This window comes from Bos grunniens, chromosome 7 (genome assembly GCF_055505025.1).
Source record: "Bos grunniens cultivar Pamir isolate PY7600 chromosome 7, Bosgru_T2T1.0, whole genome shotgun sequence".
In the NCBI taxonomy this organism is placed as follows: Eukaryota; Metazoa; Chordata; class Mammalia; order Artiodactyla; family Bovidae; genus Bos; species Bos grunniens.
This window is the reverse complement of record NC_141171.1, coordinates 94,831,584-94,846,313: the sequence shown is the minus strand read 5'-3', so window position 1 is coordinate 94,846,313 and position 14,730 is coordinate 94,831,584. Positions and strand designations below refer to the sequence as shown.

The following is a 14,730-nucleotide window of genomic DNA, read 5'->3' as shown; positions in this document are numbered from 1 at the left end:
GGCTGCCAAACTGGATACATACATGGGCAAAGTTTTCTGCTATTTAGGTCATTATTACAAAGATGTAGTAGGTGATAAAAACAGGGCCCGTGGATGTTATAGGAAAGCTTTTGAATTGGATGACACCGATGCTGAATCTGGAGCTGCAGCAGTTGACTTAAGTGTCGAGCTTGAAGAGATGGTATGTCTAATAATTTAAACACTTTTGTCTTTTATTTTATTCTGAGTATAGAAGTAGAGATATATTTTTTTGTTATTCTTTTTTTTTAAATTTAATTTAATTTTTTAACTTTACAATATTGTATTGGTTTTGCCATATATCAACATGAATCCGCCACAGGTATACACGTGTTCCCCTTATTTTTAGATGCTATAGAAGTATTTGTGCCACTGCTTATAAATTGAGTAAATTTTTATTGGCAGATACTGAGTTGCTTAATGTTGAAAGTGTGGTTCAGTATATACCAGTTTAAAAAATCAGAAGTGGTAAATGAAAATATATCTGTTTACATAAATGTTCAGTATTTTTTATAATATTTAATATCTCTAATATTAGTCTTTTCTTTTTGTTAGGAAACTGCCTTAGCTATCCTGACAACAGTCACTCAAAAGGCAAGTGCTGGGACGGCAAAGTGGGCCTGGCTTAGGCGAGGCCTATACTATCTGAAAGCTGGTCAGCATTCCCAAGCAGTGGCTGAGTAAGGCGCCTTTCTGTATTTAACTTCTGTTAGCCTAATGCTTCCTTAAATTAAACACCATTTATATCCAAAATGAACTCACAAGTTGCCGCCCACCAGATTGTATTTTAATCGAAGAAGTAGCAAAATTTATTTATGGTTTATTGGCTGTTATTATCTGCATGCACTAGAATTACGAAACTGGATTAACTGATGTCCTTGTGTTAAGGAGAGAGAGAGACGTCCAGTCAAGTAAAGTCTTAATAATATCATGTATATAGTTGGTTCTTAGAATATATTTAAGGAGTGATAATAAGCCAAGGTCAGTATCTTTGTTTTTCTTGCACCGACAAGCATTGTTTTGGGGCAGGAGAGATATTAGTAGCTTGAAGGGCATTTGGGGCAGCTCATTTTTAGTAGTTTGGCTTGAACCGTGTAAAGAAAATGTATTTGATTCAAAATTGTTTCTTATTTATGTTAATACATAGAATACAGGCATTTAAAATTTTCATGGATATGGAATTTTATCTGAAATTAAAAGTATGCCTGTTATTCCCATTTTTCAACTCTCATATTTCTTGGTGAGGGCTTATAGACTGATGTTCAGATGTATACCTGTTCTGGTAGGATAGGAAATTGGAGTTCTCCCACACAGTCAAGGAAAAGAAATTTTGGTGGGCATTGCTTCAAAAAAGATCTTATTATTATTCATTCCAAAACTACAATAACATTTCTTACTATTAAAAAATTCACATCATAAGAGGGACAGGTATACCTGCTTTAAATAAATATGGGTTTTCCCTTTTATCCATAAGGGAAACCATGGATATGTGTGATTCAGTTACATTACTTTGTATTTTCCTTTAAGGTGTGGAAATAGTTTTATCACTTTTACTTTTCTTTCTCTTTCTTGAAATTCTTAGTTTACAGGCAGCATTAAGGGCAGACCCGAAGGACTTCAATTGTTGGGAGTCATTAGGAGAGGCATATTTAAGCAGAGGTGGCTATACAACAGCCTTGAAATCCTTCACAAAAGCCAGCGAGCTGAACCCAGAATCCACATACAGTGTGTTTAAGGTGGCGGCAATACAGCAAACCCTCGGCAAATACAAAGAGGCGGTAGCTCAGTACCAGCTGATCATTAAAAAGAAAGAAGATTATGTGCCTGCTCTGAAAGGTAATTGCTTTTTAATAGCTCCTTTGACTTTTTGTGATGCCAAAGTATAAAATCCTTGAATAAATTTCTAAATGTATTGAGTAACTTGAAAAGAACTTCTTTAGTTAATCACATGTGTCCAGTAAGAACCTTTTATAGTATAGCTTGTTACATAGGTCTGAATCTAGAAAGGTCAGATTTTGTTTTGTGACAGTTAATAAATAATAATGTGATAGAGATACAGCTTTTAGATAAATAGCATGATAGGTACTGGATCTAAAAATTAGATCTCTAAAACAGGAATTTTCCTACTCTTGTATTTTGATAATTAATTCGCTATATCCTCAGAATATCTTAATAGGTTTTAGTTACTTTGTAAGTTATAAAACCTCATTTTTTTCCATTTTTGAACTTTAGAGGCAACTTTCATTGTTTGTAATCATCTAATTTTAGTTCCTTTATAGGTATCTATTCCTTCTTATTTTTGTAATTTAAAGTAAAACACCACCACCCATATTTTATTACTTTTTAAATGATTATTTCTAACCATTAAAAAAAACACTGGAGTTCATTGTATTTGCTTTCCTCCATTTCCTTTTCCTTTTTAAAGAATCAGTGGGGAGTTTAATTCAGAAGTGTTGTATGTCATAAGTGACATGTAACTTAGACCATGAAACCCTTTAAAAAAATATTTTATGAAATTCCTTAACAGAAGAAGAATTCACATTTATTAAACGTTTACTAGGCAATTTAGGAAATTGCTATTTCTTTTAATTTTTATAATATGAACGTGAAAGTCGCTCAGTCATGTCTGACTCTTTGCAACCCCACGGACTGTACAGTCCATGGAGTTCTCCAGGCCAGAATACTGGAGTGAGTAGCCTTTCCCTTCTCCATGGGATCTTCCCAACCCAGGGATTGAACCCAGGTCTCCCGCATTGCAGGTGGATTCTTTACCAGTCGAGCCACAAGGGAAGTCCAATGAATGTTTTGAATGTAGAGAGATCAAATCTTGTTTCACGACACCAGATGATAATACTGTGATAGCAGGTAGCATCATATTAGGTATTTATTAAGTAATATCCCCATTTTCAAAGAAGATTTTAAGAGGTAAGTAATTTGTTGAAAATCATGAAAATTCGTAGGTTCCATAGATATTATCTTTCAATACATGTTTACTCCAACAGAACTCTGCCATTTGAATTCTTCAATAAATGTATGCAAGACCATGCTTAAAGATACTTTTTATAAAATACCATTAAATTTTGTCTGTAATAGTACACCAATAAATTTATTTGATGTTCATTTTCAGTGTTTCTTTTACATATTTTAACATCTTCAAACTTACCTGTTTTTAGGTTTGGGTGAATGCCACCTCCTGTTGGCAAAAGCAGCTCTAGTCGATTATCTTGATGGGAAAGCTGTAGACTACATAGAGAAAGCACTGGAATATTTTACTCGGTTAGTATTATTATTTATTGTGTTTATTTTCTTAGTATTATAATAAAGTCAAATTTAGAAAATCATTCTCTGTTTATCCTATTAGCTACAGCAGTCATTATTCAGACTTGCAAACGTAAACAATGACAGACTAACCAATTAATTCTGCAACATACATTTGTATTGATTTTACACTGGGGAACAAATATAGTTTCTTGCTTTTAGCAGCTGAAATGCTGGATGCATAGAGAAGAGTGGGAAGGAAGAAGTAGCTAGTGTAGCAGCAGCTTGGGTACCACTGTTTCCGTGTTCTCTTTTAGGAGACCTAGAGGTACGAGCACCTAGTTGGAACTGGTTGGTAAATGGCACTTTAGGTGTACAACTGGCTTTACATTCAGTAATTAGAGCCTGTGTTAGACTTAAGGGTAGGACTAAAGGTGAAGTAGCAGTCTGATTGTTCCTGGAGAGAATTTGTGTAGGAAAAAATGTGGTATCTAATACCAAGAAAGAAGACAGAAACGTTTCAGCAACTCTGGTTATTTTATGGAACTATATTCATTATTTAAGTGGAATGTTATTTGTGATAGATGGCTATAAAAGGTACACAAGTTAGGTGCAGAATTAATTTTTTTGCTCTTAAACATCTTTATTGTGCTTTACTTCCTTTCTTTTCCTACTTGCCTTCTCCTCTGTGTCTGATTGATTTCCTTGCTCTCGAATTGATTTGCTTTGAATATGAACCAAATTTGAAGTGAAAGCTTCATTTTTTTTTCTCCCTCTGATTTGTGTAGTTTCTTTTCAAGTCTTTCATAACACTTAGAACTCTTTCCATAGAGGATGGTATTGTGAAGAGGGTGTAATTTGTTTGAACTAGCGTTTAAAGGTAAATGTGAGCCTCTGATTGATGATGCTTCAGCTCCAAATACTGCCTTTCTGAGTGGAGAATTTTGTTCTGGATACCATGTAGCACTCACAACTAATTACAAGCAGTTATATAGAACTTTTAACGTGATAGCCCCAAGTTTGTATTTAATTCTATACTTGAATGTTCACATAACTTCAATTCTTGTGTGAGGGCAATCGAAGTTATTTCACTTTACAGATATTTTAGTTTTTACTGAACTTAAAAGGAGATAAGAGTTTGGGTTGTTAAAACTGCCAGTGATTCTCTTCTTTTTTTCCTCTCTGTTTTCATCTTTCATGCTGTCAATTTTGGAAACTGCACTGAGATACTTAGGCAAAGGAGCAACAAATAGTGTTGCCCTTCCTCCTGATCCTCACATTGGGCTTTCAGTGATGACTTCAATAATTAATCTTGTTTCTCAGAAAGACATTGGAAAATGATTTTTGGCTGGACTCCATGAGTAGAAAAGGCTATGAACAATGTTCCATCTGCTTGTCCATCTGCCAGTAACATAGCTGTTTGTGATGGCTGATTACCAATACTTGGCTTAATTGTGCAATTGCTGTGTTTTATTTATAAGATTTTGAGAAAAGTGAAGAGAAATGAATAGCTGAGATTTTCTTATTCTAAAAAAAAGTGCCCTTTGCCACCATAGTTAATATTTTTATTTATTTTTTGAGCTTGTCCACTGAGTCTTACTTCCTTCAATAAATAGGGATTTTTCACGCTTTCATATTTAGATTTTTGGTATCCTTGAACTCAGAAAGTAAAACTCCTTTGGATTACCAGATATATTTGCTATGTTATACATTTGCTAGTTCTTTTTTTTAAATTTGAGGGAGATCAAGCAAAACCCTAATTTATGGTAATCAACTAAGAGAGATTTACTGACTTTAATGGTTTGGTTTTTGTTTAAATAGACAAACACAAAAAGCATAATTTAAAAGATCCAGTATTAAAGGTAAATTTTAATGGTCCTGGATAATTTATTGATTTATTTATGGGATTTCTGCTGCTTCTAAGAAAAATGATAAAGAGTACCAAAGAAATGTTTGCACAGTTTCTGTCACTTAAAACAATTCCTTCTCCTTCCCCTCTTCCTTTCTTCTTAAAAAGGAGGTAATAAGATTTAAGATGGTTAGTAAATTCAGTAAAGCATTTGCTGCATTTAATTAAGGAACTAAAGACTGTATATATGTACACTTTCCTGTTTTAATTGTATGTAGTAGTGAGGGAGATAAATGCCATGCTTTTTGGAAATAATTTTTAAGCATCGCAATTTCTTTTTTTAGGGCTCTGCAGCATCGAGCTGATGTGTCTTGCCTTTGGAAGCTAGTTGGGGATGCTTGTACCTCTCTGTCTGCTGTCTCACCATCTAAAGTGAATGTCAGTGTCTTAGGAGTCCTTCTAGGTCAGAAAGAAGGAAAACAAGTATTAAAGAAAAATGAGCTCCTCCATCTTGGAGGAAGGTAATTTACAAAGATGGTCATTTGATGACATTCAAATTAAATTAGAACGTCATAAAAAAATATAACATTCACTTTTATATTTCCATAGATGTTACGGTCGTGCATTAAAACTGATGTCTACATCTAATACGTGGTGTGACCTTGGAATTAATTATTATCGCCAAGCGCAACATCTAGCAGACACAGGCAGCAACTCAGATGACCTTCAAGAGTTACTGGAGAAATCTATGCATGTATGATTTTGAGAAATTTTTTATAAACTTTAAAAAAAAAACTAAGTTATTTTCTAAAAGATGCTTTTGATAAAGTAAATACTAGAGTGTTTTCACATAAACTCACAGTTATCTGTATATAAATGCTGATATTCCGAGAAATAAAAATGTATCTAATTTTACTTTTCAGTATCTGAAAAAAGCTGTGAGACTTGACAGTAATAATCACTTATACTGGAATGCTCTTGGTGTAGTTTCCTGTTATAGTGGTAAGAATTGAGTTAACACTTCAATATTTTTAGATTGTTGTAAACAATAGTTGAGTTTTATGAAAGTCTGTATTTTTCAGGTATTGGAAATTATGCCCTTGCTCAGCACTGTTTCATCAAATCAATCCAGTCAGAACAAATTGTGAGTGTTCTGTGTCTCTGTCTATGAAAAAGAACATCGAAATGTCGTGTTAATAATTTTCTGAGACTGCCATGTAGACAAGGGGCCTAATTTTATTTGATTTTTTAGAATGCTGTTGCATGGACCAACTTGGGAGTGTTATACCTTGCAAATGAAAAAATTGAGGTAAATACTATATTGTCTGCTTTGTTGTAGTCTAAGTAAATAACATTTTCTGTGTATGATCTCTTCATAATTAAGCTTCTTGTGGAGAAATACTTTGCACATTGTTAATTTATCTAGTGTTCTCGCTGATATGCTAGATGTTGGATAGCATTTACTTTACTATATTGAACATTGAATGTGTAAGATTTGTTTTCCTTTCCATGTCCCGAGAAATTTCTGGTTTTATAATTACATTGTATTTTCATTTAGAGGTTAAAACAATTTTATTATGAATTATTTGGGTGTTTTTCTTTTTATCTTTCATACATGTCTTGGGCGGGATGATGAAGTAAGGGCAATGATTAGTACGCTTTAGAAACTTAAATTTAACCCTTGCTTTGGTGATTTAGATTCACCTTTAACAGATATTAATCCCTTTATATGTACGGTGTACTTTGTCATACTCGAACAGGTGTATGTTAGAGAATTGGAGTACATTAATGGGGAGCCTGTTTGTGGGTCTTGTTTGCTTCTCTGATGGCTCAGTTGGTAGAGAATCCACCTGCAATGCAGGAGAGCTTGGTTTGATTCCTGGGTCAGGAAGATCGCTTGAGAAGGGATAGGCTATTCACTCCAGTGTTCTTGGGCTTTCCTGGTGGCTCAACTGGTAAAGAATCTGCCTGCAGTGTGGGAGGCCTGGGTTTGATCCCCACATTGAGAAGATCCCCTGGAGAAGGGAAAGGCTACCCACTCCAGTGTTCTGGCCTGGAGAATTCCATGGGCTGTACAGTCCATGGGGTCGCAAAGAGTGGGACACAACTGAGCAACTTTCACTTTCAGAAGTTTCCATGGATCTGTAGATAATAGCAATCTATACTGTTTTGTGTTTCAGCCAGTATATTGAATACCATCCTTTAAAAATAGCTCAGTGATATTCTCAGGGATACATGAAGTCTCTGCAAAGACTGCTTTGGAAGACTATAAATAAAGTGAAGAAAAATACTAATTTGGATCTTAAAATATGTGAAAATATTTTTTAAAAATTTAAGCAAAGCCAAGTCTTATTAATAAGCTATGACTATGGTTTTATGGTTAGTGTTGCCTGTGAGCCTACGTTCTCCTAAGGAAGAAAAGACAATATCAGCCATGCAGAGATTATTGGGAAAACAGTGTAAAGCAACATATAATAAGCTATTCTTCGTAGCAGAAAAAAGGAAAAAAACATGTGATTTTAAGTGTCTAAGTGAGGTGTCTTGAAAGTTTCCTAAATGCTTAGTGCAGATTTATGTTGGCCATTCCTTTACACCCACTAGCAGTTCTCAGACCGCGCTGGTTGTTATTAATAGTTTTATGTTCCCAGTTAAGTCAAGGCAAGGGGAATAGATACAGTCTTCTCTAAGGATTTCCACTAAACCTGTGTTGTGGTAGTCGCTCAGTCATGTCTGAGTCTTTGTGACCCATGGACTGTAGCCCTCCAGGCTCCTCTGTCCATGGGATTCTCTAACTAAGAATACTGCAGTGGGTTGCCATTTCCTTCTCCAGGGGATCTTCCCAACCCAGGGACTGAATCCAGGTCTCCTGCACTGCAGGCAGACGCTTTACCGTCTAAGCCATCTAGGAGGTCCTCCATTAAACCTGTGGATTAGCAAATATCCGGGTGATTGACTGAAAATTTTGCAGACAAGAGGTAGACACCTGCGGAACTCCCAAGCCTGTAGAGAAATCCGTTGTATCCAGAACTCTTTTGCACATGCTCAGTCGCTGAATCGTGTCCAAGTCTTTACAACCCCATAGACTGCAGAGTGCCAGACTGCTGTCCATGTAATTCTCCAGACAAGAACACTGGAGTGTGTTGCCATTTCCTCCTCCAGGGGATCTTCCTGACCCAGGGATCAAACCCATGTATCTTGCATTATCAGCCAGATTCTTTACCACTGAGCCTCCTGGGAAGCCTGCAGAACTCTTTTTAGGAGTAGGCATTTAAGACTTGTTTTAGTGTTGCTACACGTGCACGTACGAATTGTGCTTAAACAGTGGAGTATTAGTTCTCTGTTTCATTTCTATTCATGTTTACAAGTCTGATTTTTCTTAATCTCTTATGCTTTTTTAATATAAGCGATTTAATATTAGATTTATAAACTGACTATTTTTTGTCTTTTTTTCCTAGCAAGCTCATGAAGCTTTCAAAATGGCTCAGTCCCTTGATCCATCTTATTTAATATGCTGGATTGGACAAGTAAGATACATAGCATATGGTTATTAATAACCTGTGATACAAATAACCTATTAATAGAAAGTGGTATCAGTTCAGTTCAGTCACTCAGTCATGTCCGACTCTTTGTGACCCCATAGACCCAAAAAGTTTAGATTTTGTACTGCCAAGTAGGAATCAAGTTACTAGTCTGAGTCTGTCATAGACTAATTGTTTTAACTTATCAACTGCTGGATTTCACTTTGCACACCTGGAGAAGAAGGGGATTGGTCTGAGTGGCCTCCTGGGTTTCGAGTCTTTCAGTTCAGAGAATAGTGGGAGCATCACCCATATTAGAAAATCAGTAATCAGTGATTCAGTTCAGTACAGTTCAGTCGCTCAGTCATGTCTGACTCTCTGTGACCCAGTGGACCACAGCATGCCAGGCCTCCCAGTCCATCACCAACTCCCGGAGTTCACTCAACCTCATGTCCATTGAGTCAGTGATGCCATCCAACCATCAAATCCTCTGTTGTCCCCTTTTCCTCCCGCCTTCAGTCTTTTCCAGCATCAGGGTCTTTTCACATGAGTCAGCTCTTCGCGTCAGGTGACCAAAGTATTGGAGTTTCAGCATCAGTCCTTCCAGTGAACAATCAGGACTGACTGATCTCCTTTAGGATTGACTGGTTGGATCTTCTTGCAGTCCAAGGGACTCTCAAGAGTCTTCTCCAACACCACACTTCAAAAGCATCAATTCTTTGGCGCTCAGCTTTCTTCACAGTCCAACTCTGACATCCATACATGACTACTGGGAAAACCATTACCTTGGCTAGACGGACCTTTGTTGGCAAAGTAATGTCTCTGCTTTTTAATATGCTGTCTAGGTTGGTCATAACTTTCTTTCAAGGAGTAAGCGTCTTTTAATTTCACGGCCGCAGTCACCATCTACAGTGATTTTGGAGCCCCCCAAAATAGTCAGCCACTGTTTCCACTGTTTCCCCATCTATTTGCCATGAAGTGATGGGACCAGATGCCATGAGCTTCGTTTTCTGAATGTTGAGCTTTAAGCCAGCTTTTTCACTCTCCTCTTTCACTTTCATCAAGAGGCTTTTGAGTTCCTCTTCACTTTCTGCCATAAGGGTGGTGTCATCTGCATATTTGAGGTTATTGATATTTCTTCCAGCAATCTTGATTCCGGCTTGTGCTTCTTCCTGCCCAGCGTTTCTTGTGATGTACTCTGCATATAAGCTAAATAAGCAGGGTGACAACATACAGCCTTGACGTACTCCTTTTCCTGTTTGGAACCAGTCTGTTGTTCCGTGTCCAGTTCTAACTGTTGCTTCCTGACCTGCATATAGGTTTCTCAAGAGGCAGGTCAGGTGGTCTGGTATTCCCATCTCTATCAGAATTTTTCACAGTTTATTGTGATCCACACAGTCAAAGGCTTTGGCTAGTCAGTAAAGCAGAAGTAGATGTTTTTCTGGAACTGTCTTGCTTTTTCTATGATCCAGCGGATGTTGGCAATTTGATCTCTGGTTCCTCTGCCTTTTCTAAGACCAGCTTGAACATCTGGAAGTTCATGTTTCATGTACTTTTGAAGCCTGGCTTGGAGAATTTTGAGCATTACTTTACTACCATGTGCGATGAGTGCCATTGTAGAGTAGTTTGAGCATTCTTTGGCATTGCCTTTCTTAGGGTCTTGGAATGAAAACTGACCTTTTCCAGTCCTGTGGCCACTGCTGAGTTTTCCAAATTTGCTAGCATATTGATTGCAGAACTTTCACAGCATCATCTTTCAGGATTTAGAATAGTTCAACTGGAATTCTATCACCTCCACTAGCTTTGTTCGTAGTGATGTTTTCTAAGGCCCACTTGACTTCACATTCCAGGATGTCTGGCTCTAGGTGAGTGATCACACCATCGTGATTATCTTGGTCATGAAGATCTTTTTTGTACAGTTCTTCTGTGTATTCTTGCCACCTCTTCTTAATATCGTCTACTCTGTTAGGTCCATTTCTGTCCTTTATTGAGCCCATCTTTGCATAAAATGTTCCCTTGGTATCTCTAATTTTCTTGAAGAGATCTCTAGTCTTTCCCATTCTATTGTTTTCCTCTATTTCTTTGCACTGATCACTGAGGAAGGCTTTCTTATCTCTCCTTGCTAGTCTTTGGAACTTTGCATTCATATGGGTATATCTTTCCTTTTCTCCTTTGCTTTTCGCTTCTCTTTTTTTCACAGATATTTGTCAGGCCTCGTCAGGCAGCCATTTTGCTTTTCTGCATTTCTTTTTGTTGGGGATGGTCTTGCTCCCTGTTTCCTGTATAATGTCATGAACCTCCGTCCATAGTTCATCAGGCACTCTGTCTATCAGATCTAGTCCCTTAAATCTATTTCTCACTTCCAGTGTATAATCGTAAGGGATTTGATTTAGGTCATACCTGCGTGGTCTAGTGGTTTTCCCTATTTTCTTCAATTTAAGCCTAAATTTGGCAATTAGGAATTCATGATCTTAGCCACAGTCAGCTCCCGGTCTTATTTTTGCTGACTGTATAGAGCCTCTCTATCTTTGGCTGCAAAGGATATAATAAATCTGATTTTGGTGTCGACCATCTGGTGATGTCCATGTGTAGAGTCTTCTCTTGTTTTGTTGGAAGAGGGTGTTTGCTATGACCAGTGCATTCTCTTGGCAAATCTATTAGCCTTTGCCCTACTTCATTCTCTACTCCACGGCCAAATTTGCCTGTCACTGCAGGTGTTTCTTGACTTCCTACTTTTGCATTCCAGTCCCCTATAATGAGAAGGACATCTTTTTTGGGTGTTAATTCTAAAAGGTCTTGTAGGTCTTCATAGAACTGTTCAACTTCAGCTTCTTCAGCATTACTGGTTGGGACATAGACTTGAATTATCATGATATTGAATGGTTTGCCTTGGAAACAAACAGAGATCATTCTGTCATTTTTGAGATTGCATCCAAGTACTGCATTTCAGACTCTTCTGTTGACCATGATGGCTACTTCATTTCTTCTGAGGGATTCCTGCCTACAGTAGTAGATATAATGGTCATCTCAGTTAAATTCACCCATTCCCATCCATTTTAGTTCGCTGATTCCTAGAATGTCGACGTTCACTCTTGCCATCTCCTGTTTGACCACTTCCAATTTGCCTTGATTCATGAACCTAATATTCCAGGTTCCTATGAAATATTGCTCTTTACAGCGTCTGACTTTGCTTCTATCACTAGTCACACCCACAACTGGGTGTTGTTTTTGTTTTGGCTCTGTCTCTTCATTCTTTCTGATTTCTCCACTGATCTCCAGTAGCATATAGGGCACCTACTGAACTGGGGAGTTCATCTTTCAGTGTCCTATCTTTTTGCCTTTTCATACTGTTCATGGGATTCTCAAGGCAAGAATACTGAAGTGATTTTCCATTCCCTTCTCCAGTGGACCACATTTTGTCTGCTTCTGTTAGGTCCATACCATTTCTGCCCTTTATTGTGCCTCATTTTACTAAAACTCAAAACCCAAGGAAGAGCGTGAGGTGAACATTCTGAGTACTTTAACGCATGTATGTCTTTAATTTTATATTCATTCATATCAGTGATTCGTAGTCAGTGATTAGGTATCTTCTGTTGTATTTTGGCTTTTGGGTCTGATTCTAGTTAATTGAATGGGTGAAGCTCCCAGAGTTAGAAAAGGCAAACTCCTGTTCCCATTAGCTGTGGTAGCATTTGAGAACAGTGGCGTTACCACAGTAATCTCTGTGTAAGGTTTTGGGCCCTGGGGGCCCGAGAATTTGCATTTCTAACTACTCCCAAGTGAGGACAGTGCTGCTGGTCCAGGGACTTCACTCTGAGTAGCACTGATGGAGGTCAGTAGATCTTAGGTGCTCCTCAGAGTCACTTAAGTATTTTTTTTTTTATCTTTAAATTATTTTTGGCCTTACAAATAATTTGTTTCAGGAGGTAACTAGTAGATTTAATTAAAATGATAATGATAGAGTGAAGCTTAATATTAATTTCTTAATTAGTAGTGCATGATAATTAAAAAAACCCTGCTTTCTTATAAAAGATAGATGAGCTTGAAATTAATTTTAACTATCATAAAGTCTTACTATTTGAAATCCTGAGGCAGTTTTAAAAATAAACATGTTGAGACTCTACCCAGATCTATGGAAGCTAGATTTCTAGGGGTGAGATCTCCTTTTTAAAAAGTTTTCCAGTTGAATCTTTGGTGACCCTGTGATTAACCAAGTACCTGTATGAATTGATGGGCCGGTGCGGGGGCACGCTGGGTAGTGAAGGGAGAAGGTAGCATAGCTTTATCAGGATTCTGAAGAATTTCATGTGGATTATTCCACCACTGTCTGATTGCAATGGAGTTCTTCAGGTGTCTATCAGCTTAAAGGCTCATTTAGCAAGTCATTCTGGTCCTCTGAGCCATGGAATATGGTAGTCAAGATTGAAAAAGAAATTAACTTTGCTTTTAAGCACAGTTAGAAAAACCTTTGGTTCCTCCAAAAACTTGCTTATTGTTAGTAGTAGTAGTAGTATTCCTTTTGAACATATTAAGATCCTCTTTTTTCCTTTTATAGGCTCTAATTGCAGAGACAGTTGGAAGTTACGACACCATGGATCTGTTCAGGCACACTACAGAACTCAGTATGCACGTAAGAATTTGAGCTTTCTTCAGAATTCGTTAATGAATAAAATTTTAATTACCCTTGTTGAGAAAACAAATACATGGTGATGTCAGATGCTGATGACAGCAGTTGTCTCTACTCTTTGTTCTTTCTTGAAAAATAGATAAACTCTCATTAAAGAACTTCAAGAGCTGATGAAGAAATGACTTTGGAATCTAATAGATGCAGTAGTCATGCAGAATAGAAACAGATTAAAAAAAAAGTAAACTGAGACAAACACTAGACTTAGTTGACATTTTTAGATTATTTATGAAAGCGTTTGGAAATCTTTTGATTGGTCATTATTTGTTTGACCTAGGGGAATGATGTTGAGAATCATACCAAACCATCAGGACAGTCTCTGTTTTCTCCTCTTTATTTATCCCACTTATTCCTCTACTTAGGTTTGAGGCAAGTGATTTAAATATATTCTTAGTTGTGTTGTATCATAGTGACCTTTTATTTAAAGGCACTTAATAGCTGACTTAGAAGACGAAGATCTGATATTTATTGTATTGAAATACATTGTTTTGTTTCTTAATTTTTCTTGGCAGATTTATTACTCTGTGTCTGCTTATTTGGCTTTTCTTACAGACTGAGGGAGCAATAGGTTATGCGTATTGGGTCTGTACAACATTGCAAGATAAGAGCAACAGAGACACAGAGCTGTACCGGTATAACATCCTCCAGATGAATGCAATTCCAGCAGCACAAGTGGTCTTGAGTAAATACGTGGGTACGGCACCTGTTATATAGCAAGATATATGAATAATTGTTGAGATAATTTAAAGAATTTAAAGTTAATTCCAAATTAAATATTAGTTCTTAAGACATGAATTTGCCCTTTTCTCCCATGAACAAGTATGAAGAAATCAGGTAAACTGAAAACCAGAAGAGAAATGCAGCATCATTGTAATCTGCAGGCTGGTAATACTCTGCCTGCACTGAGCCTGGGACACTTGAGGATAAGGCGGTCCTTTGTAAACGTCAGCACTTTGAGACATTAACGTGTTATGCAGTGTGCCCAAATGAGTGACTTGAATGAATACCTCCTAGAGCCTTGCTGAGAAAATGTAGGATCAGAGATTTTACTGATAGGTTTCCTTACAGAATGGGAAACATTTGTGAAGGATTTTACATAGAGGTAAACTGATGCTGAAGCTGAAACTCCAAAACTTTGGCCACCTGATGCAAAGAACTGACTCATTTGAAAAGACCCTGATGCTGGGAAAGATTGAAGGCGGGTGGAGAAGGGGATGGACAGAGGACGAGATGGTTGGATGGCATCACCGATTCAATGGACATGAGTTTGAGTAAACTCCGGAAGTTGGTGATGGACAGGGAGGCCTGGTGTGCTGCAGTCCATGGGGTCGCAGAGTTGGACACGACTGAGTGACTGAACTGAACTGAAACATTTAGCTTTCTGCAAAATTGAAATGCCTAGA

The 14,730-nt window shown here is 37.3% G+C and overlaps 1 protein-coding gene across 10 annotated transcripts in view; it reads left to right on the top strand.

Moving 5' to 3' along the window:
- The window catches only part of SKIC3 (SKI3 subunit of superkiller complex), a 159,340-nt gene that overhangs the window by 89,078 nt on the left and 55,532 nt on the right, over positions 1-14,730 (top strand). For all 10 annotated transcript variants that reach the window (XR_015168293.1, XM_086413188.1, XM_086413179.1 and 7 more), the window contains 12 exons: positions 2-181; positions 574-698; positions 1,601-1,854; positions 3,192-3,294; positions 5,470-5,646; positions 5,735-5,879; positions 6,049-6,127; positions 6,208-6,269; positions 6,378-6,434; positions 8,581-8,649; positions 13,199-13,273; positions 13,880-14,021. Coding sequence is in view for 9 of the 10 variants with exons in the window: in XM_086413188.1 (XP_086269314.1) it covers positions 2-181; positions 574-698; positions 1,601-1,854; positions 3,192-3,294; positions 5,470-5,646; positions 5,735-5,879; positions 6,049-6,127; positions 6,208-6,269; positions 6,378-6,434; positions 8,581-8,649; positions 13,199-13,273; positions 13,880-14,021 (1,468 nt within the window). In the remaining variant the exon portion in view is untranslated. The remainder of the gene's footprint in view (position 1; positions 182-573; positions 699-1,600; positions 1,855-3,191; positions 3,295-5,469; positions 5,647-5,734; positions 5,880-6,048; positions 6,128-6,207; positions 6,270-6,377; positions 6,435-8,580; positions 8,650-13,198; positions 13,274-13,879; positions 14,022-14,730) is intronic.